The sequence below is a fragment of the Drosophila erecta genome, unplaced genomic scaffold (genome assembly GCF_003286155.1).
Source record: "Drosophila erecta strain 14021-0224.00,06,07 unplaced genomic scaffold, DereRS2 tig00000126-arrow-pilon, whole genome shotgun sequence".
Lineage (NCBI taxonomy): Eukaryota > Metazoa > Arthropoda > Insecta > Diptera > Drosophilidae > Drosophila > Drosophila erecta.
In genome coordinates this window covers 3,728,665-3,748,402 of record NW_020825209.1, presented here as the reverse complement: position 1 = coordinate 3,748,402, position 19,738 = coordinate 3,728,665, and the positions used below count along the sequence as shown (strand labels likewise).

Genomic DNA, 19,738 nt, shown 5'->3' with positions numbered 1-19,738 from the left:
GTGTCAGCGACGGTGACCGCGAGGGGGTGGGCGAGGGCGTCATTGAGGGGGTGACCGATGGGGTTGATGACGTCGACACGACCATGGGCGGCACGGGCGGCAAGGGCGGCATGGGCGGCACGGCCGGCATGGGCGGCAAGGGCGGCGTGGGCGGTATGAGTGGCATGGGCGGCGGCAGAGGCGTGGCATGGCATTTCTGGTAGAGAGCACTCTGATTGCAATCGTTATCCATGCAGAAGGCCGGCGACATGCTCTGCTCCTCCAAGATCCAAAAAAGTTGTTTTACGACCCCAAAGAAGCCAGAAGCCTTTGAGGGAATTCTTTATCCTATTTCGGGGCTGTTCTACTTATTACTTGAACTTTGCTCACATCCTTTGATGCAAAAGTATGCTTGAATTTGATTTATAGAACCGGATATTGAGGTTCGCTTAAGAACACTTTCAAAAAAATCCTGGTTTTTGTTTTGCTAATAGAAAGCAAATGTTTATGTTTTCAAGAAATCTACAGGCGCACACACAAACATGTTGCTTAAATTATAATTAAAAGATTTTCAAGAAAACAAGTACAATGTTTATTTTAATTAGCAATTCCCAGACCTTGCCGGTTGCAGGTTAAAACCGCATTGTTTAAACAATGATTTATACATTTTCTTCGTGGAACACATAATTTATCACAATTTTCCAGCCACAGAATCGCATTGTCAACCAACACACACAGTAACACAGGAAAAACAAAAACAAAAACAAAAAGGATTCGCTCTTTGCTGAAACAAGTACACGAACCGCCACAGATGAAAATTCGAAAGGTTTTGATTTGATTTTGATTGGAATGGAAATTATTTCTGGCCAAACGAATTTCGACTTTCGACTGCGTAATTGTCCAGAATGTAAACAGAACGGGGAAGCAGACACAATTCAGCATTTCCACAAGCCGTTCACGTCCATTATAATATTGACCGATCCGATCCGATACGATACGATCTGATGCGATCCGCAAGCGATCTGGAAAACGTACAGAGAGCTGCTCCCAAAGTTCCCAAAATCGAGAGCGATCCCTATCGAAGACGCCGCACAAATGGCCTGCCCACCAAAATTTTATTTATACTACAATCTGGTGCGCTCCTGCCTTCTTGTTCCGCCAATATATCGGAACAAAAAAGAGCATTAATGTGCCAAAACTTATGTATCGACTGGGATATGCCCATTACCATTGATTTTTTCCGATCTTCAAAAATGCACAAACATCGTACATTATTTCGAATAGAAAAACCCTATGATCACTGATAATACCGCTAATGAGGCACACATTTTTTCCGAGCAGCACGCTTCCACTGTGGATGGTGGATGGTGGAAGCCAAGTGGACAAAAGGCAGCAGGTGGATGGCCCAGATGGGAGAGATTGCTTCAGAGAGCAACGAGTGAGATACACGCTGGTGGAAAATCGAGAAAATGGAGAAGTGACTGAGGGGGAACACCTGATCGCGTCGACGTCATGGAAATGAAAATGTTGCAGCTTTTACTGCGGGAAATATTAAATGCTTCCGCTCGGCACTTAATTGCTGCCGCCCCTCCATCTTTCCACGAATGACAAATGCTAAACTATAAAAATACCCTATATATTACCTTAAATACTTAATTTCCCATAAATGTATACATCATATTGTTCATATTATCAGTATATCGGCAATCAATCAGTGCGTTCATCACAAAATAACTACAATCGGTGCAAAAGGAATCGTAATATTTTCAACTACAGCTTACCTGCTCGATAAAGCATCGATATTTGTTACATTATAGCTAATTATGGGTGATATATCAACTACGGGTCTACATTCAACAACGGATGCAAAGTCGTACAAGATGCTGAAGCAGATTTGGAAGTGGATGCGAGCGTATGGGATGCGGAAATGTAAACTTGCGCTACAAGCGGCCAAAATGCTCAGAACGGTCTTGAAACGGGTATTTTTGAGTTTAGTTTTGTATTGCTGTTTTTATTTTTGATGTTTTCTTTTTTCATTTGACATTTTTTGTGAGATTTCTAGGGGGGGAGATTGAACATGGACATTGACGCAGTGCAAACTAGGAAGAAACGAATGCCAAACGCATAACGATTGCACGGGGGGCATTTAGCATTTGCAGCAGAATGCATTATGTTATCGATAACAAGCTACTTGACCGCTGGGAAGGCGGCAAGGTCAGAGCGGTGCCATTGAAAATGAACTTTTGGTTTTTTGATTGGGTTTTTGTTGGTTTTGTTTTTGGAACTTTGGAACTACGTTGGTTCATTCTAAATATTTATGTACACATAAAACAAAATTATTAGTTTCGGCAAATGGGTTTGTTTTGTAGTTTGACATTTTTTTAAGATTTTTTGTTTTGTTTTTTGTTAAATACCATTTTGGAGCATTGGAGTGTTTCGTTAGTGGCCTCGGTGAAGGCCCTTCGAAGGCGCAACTTTCGGCTTTCGGACAAGGTGCGAGGCATTAGAAGAACGCCCTGAAGAGATTGCGAGATTGATGCGACAGCGATTAGTACAGATTTGTTAAGTTATCCTAGATAGTTAACTAAGCTAAGCTACATTCGAATTGGAGGGCTACTACCAGTTGGGGTACGTTTAATGTGGGGGACTTAGATTAAGAAATGGGTTCCGATTGGTTTAAAGCGGTTGAAAATACCTAGAAATTAGACATAGATCGGTCGAGAGTCCTGCGCCGTACAGTGCGTTACGAAAGTGGCAGGCTAATTTCGTTTATTCAACTAATATAAGATAATATAGTTCAAGCCTCCATTTCGTTTCGCAACGCTCTGTCCGTAAGGTTAGATTAAGGTATATAAATGTTAGGATACAGTCGAAACTACATAGATGGTTTTACTTACTAGGGGAGGTTCGACTATAAAGATACCATACATATAGGCGAGGAAAGTAATGAAATATTTGAAATGCATGGAGATGTAATGATTTCGTGAAACGTCGAAAAGTCTATTATAAAGTACGATACTATTATTGATGCACCAAAGGGTATTTAAAACAAGAATGTAATCATATACGTTGGCCATATGCCTGACAAGTAATAACGGCCCTTCTCGACACGCGTGTGATCCTGGGGGATTTTACACGTATAGAAAAGAGTGCGGAATGGATGAAAAGTTCATTGCATGTTGCATAATTAAATAGAGAGCTTTTAAAAACAATACAAACAACAATGGTGGGGTCAACGCAAATGGAAAAGCGGAAAAACGAAGACAATTGAAAACTTGAAATACACTGAAGCTTTCGCCTTGCAACTTAACCCTTATGCGGGGAAAGCTAAGCGAAAAAGCTCTCGAAAGCGAGGGGTTTAAATGTAAAGAGATGACCGCAGGGGAATTGCATATACAAATTGTTTGTTGTCTTTTTTATACGCGTGTTAAATGTGGCTTGAAAGCTTTTGGCCCATTTACATGGGCTGCCGTTAAATGTGGGGGATTTACCATTACTTTCGCTATCTTTACCGCTAGTTTTTTGAAAAACAAAAAGCTTTGTTGCCCCGAAGCTTCCATAAATGTTTTAACCACTTCTTATCCCCCTGACTATTGCCGAAAGTGTCTGCCAGCGAACCCAACGCAATTATCTATAAAGACTGGATAAAAAAAAGGAAAAAAAAACAAGAAAATTAAATAGAGTATGGGGGCGATAACGGTAGTCCTCGCAGAAGAAAATAGGAAAACGCGACGGCAAATGTCAAAGAGTGAAAAAATTCATCAATCATGGTAAGGTCACTGCCAGCATGAAGGAAGAAGCTATATCATTTTTCCCCCCTCTATATATATATATAGATATATGTATATATTTGAAGTTTTTTTTCATGTTTTTTTTTCGAGATATTTATGGACGGCAAAAGTTCAGACACGTTGGCGTAAATTGATATTAATTATAACAGGGAGATGAAAGATATAGATAGAGCGACTAGAAATGGTATATTCCGTAGCACTTAACAATTCAATTGACACATGAATAATCTATTTGCAGACTGCAGGAGAGAAATGTCTTAATTGCGTTTATCGGATTCTCTCCATTAAATGGTAAAATGCTAAATGTGCTTAGGCCCACCTACTAGGGCCCCGTATTCCATTTTCCATTTTCTATTCCCCTTCGATCGAATGGCGTGTAAACAAAATTTTTTAATTATGCCCACCGAAAGTAATCCGAAGGCGAGGGAGAAAATATACATATATATATATCTGTACATATATATGGGGCAAAGAAATGAGATTGAAGGTGGCCAAGCGGGCAAATGAACAGAATAATTGTTGAGCCAACGCCGCGTATGAGCAATATTGATTTTCACTAATTGGATTTTAGCGCGCGAAAAACGTTAAATGGCCAAAACAAGAAAAGATATAAATTCAACGAAAACAAACCGAAAGAACAACAGCAACAAAGTAAGCAAATCACAAACCGCCAGCATTTTATGATTATTAGAACACATCTGTAACATAAGTAAAGTAATCCGAACTGAACATAAAAATCATCTTGTGTTTATGAAGATGAGTTATTGGCGGTGATTAGTTTAACATGTAGGAAATGTATCGAACTCTTTATAGTTTCTATAATTGGAGTAATAAAAGTGTATTATGCTTAAAAATACAATAAATTATAGCCAAATGTTGGCAATCAAGAGTCCATTTAACATAATCTTTAATCTTTGATTTTTCGTTCATTTTCCTTCATCGCTCTATTAGCACAGCATTTTAAAATGTCTGGTCATTTCAGGTTTAATTGTTATGTTTTAATATTTAACTTGATGCCATAAATCTGGACCAGCCATCAACCCAACTATACATTTAGTACAACGCAGGATCTGGAAAATGTTGGTATGAACATAGAACATCGAGTGCGATGGTGGTCATAAAACATCCAATTTATGGGTATATACTTATGTATAGGGAGGGGACATACTGAGTTGAGATACTATACATGATACATAGAGCGCTAAGGGTACTTTTGGGGTGGCGTCCACTTTGACATTTATGAGTTGGGCGATTGCAGATGGCTTATGTACATGAATTATGTACAAGGGCTGGCGTGGGCACTCGAAAAAAAGCAGCATCCTTTGAATAAGTAAATCTGATACGCGAATTGCTTTAGTGTGACCAGCTGCACAAGAATGCCCGTGCTTACTTTACAAGTCAGGTCACTTTAAAACGATGCCATTGACCAATTGTAATCAGTTGTTCAATTAGTTTAAATACAAATGAATGATTTTATTTTTGACTTTTTTTCGAGTGTGGGTCGGATGCGGGGTCGGTTGCCCTGGGGAAATGGAGCTCTCATTTTGCATCGGCTGTTGGGTTACACCAACTGATTCTCACCTGCTTAAAGGGCCGCATGCCCCCATTGATCCGCAGGGAGTCGGCTGCAATGCCCGCGATTCCATCGCCGGAGCTCTCGCGCAGTTGCTTCAGCGAGACATTTGGTACCGTGTGCGAGTGCGAGTGGGCGTGGCCGACGCAGGCGGAATGGGGTCCACAGCAAATGGCCGTACTGCTCGATTCGGGCTGGGAGCTTTGCCGTATTATCCGCGATCCATTCGTTGGCGACGATGTGATTAGCACGGGCGGCACCTGCTGCTGCTGTTGCTGCTGCTGCTGCAGATGCTGCTGGTGCAGATGATGCTGCTGCAACTGATAGTGCTGCTGTTGCAGGTGATACTGTTGCTGCTGCTGCTGCTGTTGCGGCAGGGCCGAGTTCGATATGCAAATGGCCATGGAGCCGCTGAGATTGCCCTGCTGGAAGGCACTTTTCACACTGTCGCGGGAGGCGGAGCGATCGATCAGCGTGGTGGGCGTGGTGGAAGCACGTCGACTGCAATTGCGGCACGCCCTGCAGCGACTTGGTACGCTGGGCGGTATGCTCGAGGCCAGATTCTGATATGATGAGGTGCCCAGATTCGGATGACTGCCCGGACTGGGGCTGTGGCTGTGACTGTGACTATCGCCGGGCTTGAGGCTTAAATTCATAATTGATATGGTCGGTTGCTGTTGCAGTTGCTGTTGCTGTTGCTGTTGCAGTTGCTGTTGGTTATTGGTCATCGTTGCTGATTTTCCCTGTTGGCTGTGTTGTTCTTGGTCCTCTTCGTGTACTTCGATATCAGGCACTATGCTGCTGCGGACCAGGCCCTGTTCCACATCCTCGTCGTGTCCGGTGGCTCCGCAGCCACCTCTCATACTCTCCTCGGAACCCATCCTCGCATGCTGCGACTGCTGCGGACTGGTTAGGTAGGTGGAAGTGCGATCCTGCCGCATTAGCGTTGGCTTGGAAGCCCCGGCAGCTGAGCCCGATGCTGAGCCGCCACCGGAACCGGATCCACCGCCGCCCGATACCGACACCGATACCGATCCCGATGACGAGGTGGACGCCCCCGTCGTTGGGCCATTGGTGGAGCTACTCTTCACCTGGCGGAGCAGTGCCGTCCGACCTCCGCCCTTCGATGGATTCGAGCTGCTCACCAGCAGCGAGTCCGTCTCCTCGGAACTCACGTAGCCCGAGTTGGTGGTGTCGTTTAGCTTCTGAATTGACATCTGTGGGATGAGAGTAACCAGAAATTATTTAATCAGTACATCGGTCATTAAAAACTTAATATACAAATGGAAGCGTAACTTTATCTTGTGATCTTGGTTTAAATATTCAGTATTCTGCCAAAACTTTTGAAATAATTGCCCAATTATGGAGTGTCATATCTCGTTGAGCTCGTAATTAAATTTCCGATCGAACTGCGTTCAAAAATGAAAACTCTATTTTTTTGCTATTTTTTGCAAATTTTGATGATGCAAAAGTTGTTTTTCGGATTTTCCGTCATAAAATAATCCGTTTTTTGACCACAACTTTCAAAATAATTGTCTGAATATGAAATGTAATACCTCGCTGAGCTCGTAATTAAATTTTCAATCGAACTGCGTTCAAAAATGAAAACTCTATTTTTTTGCTATTTTTTGCAAATTTTGATGATGCAAAAGTTGTTTTTCGGATTTTCCGTCATAATATAATCAGTTTTTTTGCCACAACTTTCAAAATAATTGTCTGAATATGAAATGTAATACCTCGCTGAGCTCGTAATTAAATTTTCAATCGAACTGCGTTCAAAAATGGAAACTCTATTTTTTTTTGCTATTTTTTGCAAATTTTGATGATGCAAAAGTCGTATTTCGAATTTTCCGTCATAATATAATCAGTTTTTTTGCCACAACTTTCAAAATAATTGTCTGAATACGAAATGTAATACCTCGCTGAGCTCGTAATTAAATTTTCAATCGAACTGCGTTCAAAAATGGGAACGCTATTTTTTAGCCATTTTTTGCAAATTTTGATGATGTTACCCCTTACAAAAAACGCAAAAATTCAAAAAAAAAATTTTTTTTCTAAGTCCACCAAAAAGTGATAAAGATGGTTAGCCTTGGTAATTAGCTGCTCAAAAATGTTATTCTTTCATCTTTTCGATCATTTTTACCGAAGTTATGATGAAAACTCTCATCGCAAATATCGAACATTTGCCAAAAGTCGTTTTTCGGATTTCCCGTCATAAAATAATCCGTTTTTTGACTACAACTTTCAAAATAATTGTCTGAATATGAAATGTAATACCTCGCTGACCTCGTAATTAAATTTCCAATCGAACTGCGTTCAAAAATGGAAACTCTATTTTTTTGCCATTTTTTGCAAATTTTGATGATGTTACCCCTTACAAAAAACGCAAAAATTCGAAAAAAATTTTTTTTTTCTAAGTCCACCAAAAAGTGATAGGGATGGTTAGCCTTGGTAATTAGCTGCTCAAAAATGTTATTCTTTCATCTTTTCGATCATTTTTACCGAAGTTATGATGAAAACTCCCATCGCAAATATCGAATATTTGGCAAAAGTCGTTTTTCGAATTTTCCGTCATAATATAATCCGTTTTTTTGCCACAACTTTCAAAATAATTGTCTGAATATGAAATGTAATACCTCGCTGAGCTCGTAATTAAATTTTCAATCGAACTGCGTTCAAAAATGAAAACTCTATTTTTTTGCTATTTTTTGCAAATTTTGATGATGCAAAAGTTGTTTTTCGGATTTTCCGTCATAATATAATCCGTTTTTTGACCACAACTTTCAAAATAATTGTCTGAATATGAAATGTAATACCTCGTTGAATTCGTAATTAAATTTCCAATCGAACTGTGTTAAAAAATGGGAACGCTATTTTTTAGCCATTTTTTGCAAATTTTCATGATGTTACCCCTTACAAAAAACGCAAAAATTCGAAAAAAAATTTTTTTTTCTAAGTCCACCAAAAAGTGATAGGGATGGTTAGCCTTGGTAATTAGCTGCTCAAAAATGTTATTCTTTCATCTTTTCGATCATTTTTACCGAAGTTATGATGAAAACTCTCATCGCAAATATCGAATATTTGGCAAAAGTCCTTTTTCCGATTTTCCGTCATAATATAATCAGTTTTTTTGCCACAACTTTCAAAATAATTGTCTGAATATGAAATGTAATACCTCGCTGAGCTCGTAATTAAATTTCCAATCGAACTGCGTTCAAAAATGGAAACTCTATTTTTTTGTCATTTTTTGCAAATTTTGATGATGCAAAAGTTGTTTTTCGGATTTTCCGTCATAATATAATCCGTTTTTTGACCACAACTTTCAAAATAATTGTCTGAATATGAAATGTAATACCTCGTTGAATTCGTAATTAAATTTCCAATCGAACTGTGTTAAAAAATGGGAACGCTATTTTTTAGCCATTTTTTGCAAATTTTCATGATGTTACCCCTTACAAAAAACGCAAAAATTCGAAAAAAAATTTTTTTTTCTAAGTCCACCAAAAAGTGATAGGGATGGTTAGCCTTGGTAATTAGCTGCTCAAAAATGTTATTCTTTCATCTTTTCGATCATTTTTACCGAAGTTATGATGAAAACTCTCATCGCAAATATCGAATATTTGGCAAAAGTCCTTTTTCCGATTTTCCGTCATAATATAATCAGTTTTTTTGCCACAACTTTCAAAATAATTGTCTGAATATGAAATGTAATACCTCGCTGAGCTCGTAATTAAATTTCCAATCGAACTGCGTTCAAAAATGGAAACTCTATTTTTTTGTCATTTTTTGCAATTTTTAATAATGCCAAAATTTTGAATTTACCGAAAATATAAATGCAGATTTTTCGTTCAAAAATAATACGATTTTAAGCCAAAACATCGAAAATAGTGGTCCAAATACCTGGTTGAGTTCGTTATTAATTTCCCAATCGATTTGCATTACAAGTTGTAAATACATTTTTTTAGCATTTTCTTCAAATTTGAATGATGACCACTTAACAAAAATGAGAAAATTTGGGGAATTAAATTAAAACTTCGAAAGCCCTCAAAAAGTAACTTGGGCAGAAGCTTAGGTTGTCTGCAGCATGAAAAAGTGGCTATTTTGGCTGAGCGTCTTAATTTGGCCAAGATAAAGGAAAAAAAGCCGCTAAGAAATACGCATTTTGGCCAAATGCTCCTATTCTTATTTTCCAAGAATACGCAGATGCAGCACTTTTAGGTAAGTGGCATTAAAGCAAGCAAACCCATTTTGGATATTAAACAATCAGCTTATCTGCAACAAAGTTAAAGCCAAGGTAAAAGGTAAAAAAGCAGAAGTCAGAAAGTCAAAAGCAAATGACAGGAATCGGGGCACGTGCATTGAATGCATGAAAAAGACAAAGGAGCGGCTTAAGAACCCATAAAGAAAATGTAAAATGAAATGAAGGACGGGTTCGAAAGCTGTGGCCGAGCTTTCCGGGAAAACTATTTGCCAGTAGTTGTATACCTCGTTGACAAAGAACTGATAAGCCACAAAAGCTTCAAAGCCGGGGAAAAGCGGGAAATGCGGGAAAGCTCGTTGACCGCAAGTCACACATGCGGAACAAGAAAGGAGAAGGTCTGTGGAAAAACCTCGGAAAAGCGAACGAAATATTTGAAACAAATCTGAAAAAACGTAACAAATGAATATCAATAATTCACCTATAAATACGAACCAGTATTGTAAATTATTCAAGCGCTGCTTGCGGAGATATACTCGAAAAAAATCAAAGTAACCAACTGCAAATGCAGTTTGTAATTCCCCTTTTTATTTAAATTTTACCCATGTATTAATTAAATATTCAACCTGCCAAAGACGTAAAGAAAGCATAAGTACTAGAGAATCTGTGATAGATATCAGCAAGTGCCTGCATTTTCTCACAGTGTTCTTTTCGGGCCAGCGCTGGAATAGAACAAAAGGACATTTCGTGGAGCTGGACGAAAAATGTGAAAATGTGAACACCTGCAGAGCAATGAATTTAGCTGGATGACTGGCAGGCCTAGCCTGACCATATATACCTCCGTATATATCCTACATTCCCGACATTGTATGGTATGGCCCACATGTGCATGCACATACCACACACACACACACACACACACACACACACACACACACACACACACACACACACTCAGAATACTCGTATATATCCGAATCCATTATACGTTTGCATGTCGAGCGTGCCGCTAATAATAGTTGGGGCCCAGTAGCCCATAGCCCATATCCGAGGAGTCCGTGCCAGTCGGAATGCCATAGATACAGATACTGTGCAAGACAGGGGCGTACGCAGGAGTTTGCCAAGGGGGTGATGCGGGCGGGGGCAATGGAGCTGCTAGAACAAGCGACCATTGCAAAGATCATGGTGCAAAGTGCTGCCAAAGATCTATGAAAATATCAGCACTCATACCATGTTGGTGTTCATCACTTTAAGCTGAATAGAAAGTACATTTTACGGGGCACATTTTACAACCCTCTCGAACGCCACTGGCTAAAAATACAAGTACGAGCGGAGATACAAAAAGGGCGGACGGAGAAGGGAAGGGGGAATTTCTTGCTACAAATTGGGTTAAAATTTCCTTCTCTTGGCGGAAAATGCAATAGCAATTTGGGGCCGCAAATGAATTCAATTGTTTATGGGCCTCCCTTAATGGGATATTCTATAAATATATCGTCCATTGGCTATTGATTGATTTGTCAGTCAAACGAAAAATCCAAACAAAAAATTGAAGGAGAAAGATGTGCGGGAAAACCCAATAAGACTGAGTCAGCAGAAAAACTCATTCACAGATGTATCTGAAATAATTGATAAACATCTCTCGCCTTTCGATGCGCCGCACTTTAATTTGATTTTGTACGATGAGTAGAACTGATGAAAGTTTAATCGCACCATTAAAATGATTGCTTCATTGCACACTGGCACGTACAGTGCGGCACAGCTGTGTAATTCATTTGGATTGCCCGGCGATAATCGCCTCATAAATATTTGTAAATTGTACACGGATTTAGGCAGATTATGAGAGCCATAAATTATACGAGTATAAGTTAATTATGAATTTCAGCAACTTGTGGCAGTTGTTCAAGTTTCAATTGTAGCATGCACGTATTTTGTATAACTACCCTTTTCCAGCTATTTAATCAATCAATAATATCCCCTTTATCACGGAATATTCAATGGCCACCATAAGCTCACCTACTTAAATTGATAATTTACTTTGCCCCTTGCTTCAATAGCCAATCAAATTCGATTGCTTAGCGTAACAAATCACTGTAATCCAAGGTGGGTGTCCCCTTATTACAACACCACAACACGCTGCATTAAGCCATCAATCGCCATACAGCTGTGGGACGCACTGTACGTCACACGCACACACCGTAAACACCAATGGTAAAATGGTAAAATGGTAAAATGGTAACGGCGTTGTCAAAAGGACACACAAGCAAGGCGATGGCCGCGTGTGAATGTCCCCATCGATGGTCAGAGGAAGCACCTCGTCTCCGAATGGGCATCGCATAAGTTGAATAAGTCGAACGCTGCTCCATGGAGCACCATGCTCCGGGGAGCCCCAGGTGACCCAGATGTCATGCGGCACTCAGCGTTAAAACATGGCCCGCAACGCAGCTTGGCCAATAACAATAAAGCCGAAAGGACCAAGGACCCAGGACCCAGGACCCAGGCACTGGCACAGGAGCACAGGAGCAGAGTAGCCCAGGAGCTCGAACTACCATCAAGTAGTGCTGTCGCTTTGGCTTTTATTCAATCATCAATTGTGTGGCGTTCGGTAAAGTGGAAACGCTAGTTGTGCCGTAATTAAGTGCCAATTGTTGGCCTTATTACCTCGCATAGATGGTGGGTTACGTCTGCATGGCAAATTGTACACCTTTCGCAGCGAATCTCTAATTTCCCAGTGGCAGAAACAGCGTTTTAATGCGATTTCTCTAGAGTTTCTTACGCTTCAGTTGAAGTTCCCATTCTCGACAGCACTGAATCGAGGCCAATACAAATACGGTGAGGCGACACGGCCAGAAGAACTCTATTGTGTAATGGCCGCTTCAGGTTTTCTGGTTTTCTGGTTTCAGGCTGTGGCCATTGAGACCTGACAGCGTTGTTTAATGGCCAACGGGCTGGGCTGCACTGGGCTGGACTGGGCTGGAAACCCTTCAATCCGCAGGATTCGCATTCACGTCCAGCTCCTGACTGGTGACTGGTGACTGGTAACCAGGACGGGCCGACGTTCGCATGTACAGATAAAAATTTATTGCACAACTCAAAATCAGAGGCAGAGTGGCCGAGTGCCGAGTGGCCAAGTCCTTTGGCTTTTTTATGCCGGCACCGGAGCCCGGACCCTCTACATAAATTTCATTTGCAGGGCACACAAAATAAAAAAAGGAGGAAAATCGTTAACTTGGCCCTGTTTTATCCTGTGCCAGGAGTCCCATACAAAACATTATGACCCCCTTCCCCCCTGAGCTCAACGCAATCCCTCCGAAAACAAAAAACAAAAAACAAAAAAACCAAAAAACAACTCACCTTAACAACAACGAGGACGACCTCGTTGCATTCGTCAAAAGCCGTGTGTTCACATTTTTCTTTTCGACGAGGAACGAAAACAGGTGAAAAATGTTGGGGGGCAAAAGAAAAATAATAGAAAGGATGCCCCACAGGCTGGCCAAAGTTGAGGGGTCACCCTCTAATTGCACGGAAACCCGGGGATTACGATTACAAAAACCGGACCCTGATAGCTTTTCGCTGGAAATCTCTACGGCCACCGTCCCTAAACTGGCTTCTAATCCCAGTTTGGCTTCTAACTTTGACTTTTGACAGTTTTAGCACGGTCAAATGTTTTGGCTGCAGTTGAATCTTGGCAAAATGTTGCAGAAACAGTGTTGGCTGGTAGGATATATGGTTAGCCGGAATTCCAAAGACTTAAAAAATGTTTAAAAGTACATTACTTAAGATTTGGAAGGAGTCTAAAAGTACAGTACTACAGATTTGGAAGGAGTCTAAATGTAAATAAGTACTACAAGTTAGTAACGTACTCTTAGCAGCAAAGATTGGCAAATACACTAGTGTAGCCTGCAGAGTTTATCTGCTGACGGGACGAAGGATGTGTTAAGCCACTTTAGCTGCAATCCGGACTTTGTAGCAACTTGAATTGATTGAAACACTTGCGTACAGTTGCTCCTACTCCACCACGGTTGGCCGCCTGACAACACAATCTACTTGCCGGTGTATCCCGAAAAAGCAGCTGCAAATCCTGACATTTTCGATATGGGTCTGACGTATGTATATACCGGCAGTCCACGGGCCAAAAGTCCATCACAAAGTGTCCAAAGTACAGGCAAAACTCACAATAGATGATGGACAGCAGCCAAAAAAAGAAATAAAAAGAGCAAACCAAGCCAAGTCAAGGCAAGCCAAGTTAATGAATCCATCAACGGCGACGGGAAACCCTACTTACAATCGTGTGTCAGGCCTACCGCTATATTTAGGCCATATAGAGGTGGAGTTTTTGCGTAGGGCCAACCGAGTGAGAATCCGAAACTGAACCAAATGCAAAGAAATTGTTTTGACAAGAATTGGCATTGCTATCCGAATGTTGTCGGCACCTGTCAAGTCAGATGGCAGCGATATACCCACATCTACATTCCCTATACTTATGCATACCATATAGTCATCCAGACCCACTCCACCCTGCCACGCCCCTTTGGCCTGGCACCCAAGCTCAATATCTTGGGCATCTTGTGTGTAAAACAATTACACATGCCTGAACATTTTTAATGGCCAAATGCGGGCGGTCGGTCGGTTATGTCAGTATGAAGTCTGCCAAGTGGAATCGGTGGGCGGTACTGCGGTACTGCGGCACTATGCTGAGTCATAAACGATTCAACCATTTTCCACATTTTCCACATTTTCCACATTTTCCCTTCTAATTGAGTGCGTATATACTTAACATATGCACAGGTACAGCCATGGGAAAAGTAGTAAGGCAATGAAAGTGAGTTGCCCCTTTGGAAACCAATTGGAGCTGCGGTATTTACCTTTAAATATAACCGCTGTCATTATGATCAGTCTCCTGTATTCTTGTACAACTGATTATAGGCCTATTTTGGGAGCTTCATATCAATAATGGGATTGTGAGAGCTTCAAAATAGCTACATATCAATAATGGGATTGTGAGAGCTTCAAAATGGCTTCATATCAATAATAAGATTTAGTTGGTTCTCTTTTGCCGCACAGCAACTGAAAACTAGCTACAATTACAAAACCAAAACCAAAGTCAAAGCCAATTGTTTTGTTAGACATTCGGGCAATATGCGCTGAAAATGTGGACACACGACAAAGGTTAATTTGCACTGCTATTATCCTGTCCGCAACTGTGTGCCATTGTGTACATGCTTATATAGACACATTAACATTGTTGGGCAAACAACAAAAACGCTGTTTTCCTTTGCGCCAAGTCGAAGCTGTTAATACTCTAAGACCACCCCCCCTCCCCTCAAACTCAACGGGCCCTCTTTAAGCTGCCAGGCATTTGAAAAGGGTATTAGCCAGAGGAAAAGTTTGGGGAGGGGGGAATGGTGGAAAATGGGGAAAATGTGGGGCGGGAAATTCACTTGGATAGACAGACGGGGAAATTGAATAAGCGAAGCGTTGGCAATATGGATATTCGGGTTCATTGCTTTGACATTGATGAGACAGGACAAGGCTAGACACACACACATACACCCACACACACACACACACACACACACACAGCGGGCAAGGTTATGGAAAGTTAGGCAGTGGGCGGTGCTGGTGGGTGGTGCGGTTAACAAACAGACTAAAACCCACAAAACACTCGGCGAAATCACTCATACATCTACACACGCACGCTCACACACACACACACGCACACATACACGGACAGCTGGACTGCTGATGGACTTATGTAAATTGACTATGCAAACTGTATAAATATTTGATCAATTTCCAGGTCTCCTCGCGCATTGTAAGCCGCAAAAATAAATGTATTTTTAAGTAGATGCAACCGCAACTCACACATGCAGATATATATGGATTTTATGCCATAAAGCACACACGGCAAACAACAATTTAAATAAGTAATAAACATGTATTGTACTCAAATGAATGTTGAGAAAATGTAGAAAATAGTTGTGTTATTAAGGAATTTCTAAGCGTCTTCATATTAATGCATCATTTTTGTATACCGAATGTGTCGCTTGTGACCAAAAATACAATCTATATATCTATATATCATTTTTGTCAGTGCACAAGCAAAATCAATCAACGGAAAATGGACACGTCAAAAATCAGCAAATGTGAAATACTCACCCGCCGCCCACTTTGGCCACTTTGGCCACTTTGGCCACCAACATCCCGCCCAATCGAGGTGAAAGCTTATGAGGGTCCTTTGGGCTCCTCTCGACTGCCACTCCCCCTTTTCTGGCCACCGCCCCCAGGATCGGAGAGTAAATGAAGCGCGAAAAAAGAAGCGAGAAATGTAAAAGCGAGAAAGGAAAAGGCCGCAGGCAATCGATGGATTCACTTTTGGTATTCACCGAAATTGTTCAAACAATTATCGATATGAATAAAGGACGGCAGCTTTCTTAGGCGACTTTTATGAATAGCCAGCCATCTTGAGTCGTATTGAATTTTTTGGCAGGGATTTATTAGAGAGTACCCAAGAAACTGACCGCCAAACAAAATGCTCGATATTCATGTATTCAAGTGGTGTAGTGAAAGAGGCTGAAGTTGGCCCAAGTGCTTTTTGCCAAATTAATTATCGCTAACGAGATAACGATGTGTGAGTGTGTGTGTGTTTCCTCCAGTGGCCATTTTATCATCAATTTATTACCAAAATAATGCCAATATTTATGAATGTTTTGCCGATAAGTTAGCCGCCAACATCCCATTTGCATTTGTTTTGCCATTCAGGGTATTACCCAAACACATTGCTAATACATATCATTTCTAATTAAAATTATCCAAAAGAATATGGAGCAAGTTGAATTTATTCTTAATTTAATTGTTCCGAAAAATCAACTACAGAAGCACGACACACACACACACGAATAAATGACTTTTTAAGTTATTCGAGGAAGGCCAAGTACCTTACAAAAGCAAAACACTGCAGTACGGAGCTCATTGAAAGAAATCAGAGATGATGACTCGTCGGCTATATCTATATATATATTTATATATATATATAAATATATATGAGGTATATGTATACACCCTCGCTGACGTCGAGTGAGTGAATCGTAATGAGTTTTGAAATGTACACCAGGACCGCTCCGTGTCATTACGGGGCGGAAAATGTGGAAAATGGGGCCTCCCATTAGCATTCAGTCAGTTAGTAGGCGATGGGGTGGGGCTTAGGTTGATATATATCCACCTCTGCAGTCCCACATCCGACATCCGACAAGAATATAAAGAATATTGGTCGGGATGGGCCTTGGGCCTGGTTAATTGGAGCGCATGATTGATTACAGTTTCCATTAATTACGCTCACTTTGCCCGCTTTTCTGCTCATTAACCATTCGACAGGGGACTTTGGTGAAAAGCTATCACCGAAAATTTGGCGGGGGTGGCGACTTTTGAAATTCAAAAGATTAACGAAATAAATCAAGATTCGATTAGGGGTGGGCAATCTGAGATGATATGCGATTTTCCATTAGCCCAAACCAGGGACTACTTAAGATTCCCAGGGGGACACATACTCATAGATATTGGAGTTCATGCTGAAAGAAAATTTTCTGGGTAAGCGACTGGGAACTGCGATTGGCATCTAGAGATCTGGGATCTATTTATGGCAAATTCTTGCATCTCAGACATATTTCACATCGCTCCCAAAAAAAAACAACAAGAGGCAAGGCAAACACACAAGTGCATTGGGATATATATATATATGTTGTACATATATCTGGGATATCTGGCATCGTTTATAGAAAGCGAAAGCGGCGACATCCAGGCGAAATGAGTTGCAAAAAACAAAAAACAAAAAATGTATTTTAAAGAAACCAAAACAAAAGCAAACAAAACCGAAATTTCAGGGGAAAAGTGTAAATTGTTGTTGTGTTTTATTTGCAAACAAGTTTATTTGATGTATTTTTGGATAATAGGTTTGGGGAATAAACACAATTGACATTTTATTTACAATAGATGGTATAGTGTATGTACATCGGGGTTTATGATCTTTGCTATTTACAATAAAAATAAGGAATGTCTAATTGGAGATTTTTGTGTGTACTGCCTAGCAATGGGTAATTGACAATGATTTTCATGCTACATTTTTCAGTTTTAGTGCCTTTTAAGACATAAAGGAGCTGTTAACGATGTACATATTTCTTAGATCAAAGATTCTCGTTGATTTAACAACCACTTGGTTGGTTGGTTAGCCAACTATCGCATTAAGTATGGAATGTGTGTAATTCAAATAGTTTTCTAATCATTTGTACTCTTTTAAATGTTACTTTTCAATATTCGAATTTTAATTTTAGGATGCCATAACTTCAACGCAGAAAGTTTCGATTAATGTTCAAGTGCCCCAAAATGCCCTTAAAGTTGCCCCTTTTACACTCAATTATTTATATTTAGTTATGTTTTTTGGCTTCGACCACAAACTCAATTTGGTTCTTCATGAATTTTGCATGTCCCTTGAATGTGGCGGAAAGCGGGGGAAGTGCGGAAAAGTACGGCGACGGGGTCATTGTTTTACTGGAAAATTTCGTATTCCCTTTTCCCAGGACTAAGCAGTGGGTCCTTATGCATTTGCATGACCGCAAGAAGGGCAGCTACGCTACAGCCAAATGTGTTTCATCGGGGTCTATTTTACATTGGATACGGATTCGGATCCAGAGGTCCTGCTGGGTTTCCTTGAGGTCCTTCCTCTGATTGCACAGCACTCGAAAGCTCCTGTTAGTTGCGGCTTGCGGTTGCTCAGCCATCTTGGCCTAATCTGCATATACTGCACGGCGCACAAAAATGTCAAGTATTCCCTTCCAAGAAATATTAAAAAAAAAAAATTCCTTTCTATGGGGTGAGAGGGGGTTGGTGGGGTCCGAAAATCTATTCGAGCCCTTGTCGGTATGCCAAAGTTGGCCTAATTTTGCGGGCCAAACTTTTGCTTCGGCTCTGCGATTCGGGCAATTTTTGGTAATATTTAACATGGCAGCGAGGATTTGTGATTTATTTATGAGTTTGCGGACACTTTAAAGTTCGTTATGGGCAATTTATGGAACCCTTCAGGCTACCCTAGACTTTCTAAGTTTTAAATTAGTGGTTGGAATAGAGTAATATAATTCTGCGAATTACTTTGCGTTGATTCAACCAATAGCCCCTCAACGGAAATGAGTTTTAAACAAGTTAAGCCCCATACTACACATCCAAAAGTATTTGAAATCTCTCTAATTTAGTCTGTAACTTTTTCCTCTGCCTTTGAAAAGGTTCTTAATAACTTGTATTGAAGTTCTTAGCTTAGTGACTTGCATTAGCTGAACTTTCTAACCATCTATTCAAGTTAACGGAGTCTTTATATCCCTTTATTTGTATATAAGTGCCTAACTTATTTTTTCTTTGCATCTTGCGTACGAAGTTAAGTTGGTGGTTATTTTCAAGTTTTGACAGCAGTTTTCTTTCAGTCCATGTGTGCGTGAGTGTGCAGGCTTGTGCCTGTGTGCCTGTGTGCCAGTGTGCGTGAGTGGCCAACTGCAGCTGTGAGTTGAGGAATGTGCACGCATAACTCATTTAGCGCTCCCTCTCGCTCCTTTTGCTCCTTCTTGGTGCTGCTGTTTCTCTTCCCTTTGTCCTTTTGCACTTTGCAGCTACAGTTATTATCGTTCGTGTTGGTATGCCAAGCTTTCGGTGGCGGGTGTGTGCGTGTGGGTGCAAGCGGATGCAGGCGGCATGTGCGTGTGTGTGGGTGTGTGTGTAGGTTAGTAAGCAAATACACTATCTTTGTTGCAGTTGTTGTAGTGGTACCCACTTTGATATTTTGCGACGCCTTCCAGCAATGTTCGCTGCTCTCGTTGTTGTTGCTCTTGCTGTTGGTTCGCTGGATCCTGTTATTGTTGTTGTAATGGCTGCTTTAGTTAATAGCTGGTCCCGCTGGTGTTGCTGTTGTTGTTGTTGTTGTTGTTCGTGTGATAAAATCGGCAATATTTGGCACGCGCGTGTCACTGTGTTGGTATACAACGCAAATGCTGCTGCTGTTCGTCCATATTGCCATTTATGCACTTGCATGTGTCGCCGTGTGTGTGTGTGTGCGAGTTGTGTGTGTGTGTATGTGTGTGAGCGCGCGCGACAAAGACGGAAAATTCGGTGGACTTATGTGTTGGAAAATTGCAGTTGATGTTGTTGCTGCTGCTTCTTCTG

The 19,738-nt window shown here is 40.9% G+C and overlaps 1 protein-coding gene across 9 annotated transcripts in view; it reads right to left on the bottom strand.

The window, feature by feature from the left end:
• The window catches only part of LOC6550895 (small conductance calcium-activated potassium channel protein), a 48,397-nt gene extending 41,837 nt beyond the window's left edge, over window positions 1–6,560 (bottom strand). For 4 of the 9 annotated variants that reach the window (XM_026982593.1, XM_026982594.1, XM_026982589.1 and 1 more), the window contains exons 1-2: window positions 5,352–6,560; window positions 2,394–2,495 (exon numbers count right to left, since the gene is read on the bottom strand). In XM_026982593.1, coding sequence (XP_026838394.1) covers window positions 2,394–2,495; window positions 5,352–6,560 — 1,311 coding nt within the window. The remainder of the gene's footprint in view (window positions 1–2,393; window positions 2,496–5,351) is intronic. The other 5 variants (XM_026982596.1, XM_026982591.1, XM_026982590.1 and 2 more) reach the window with 2 other exon arrangements.
• Between the last annotated feature and the right edge of the window lie 13,178 nt (window positions 6,561–19,738).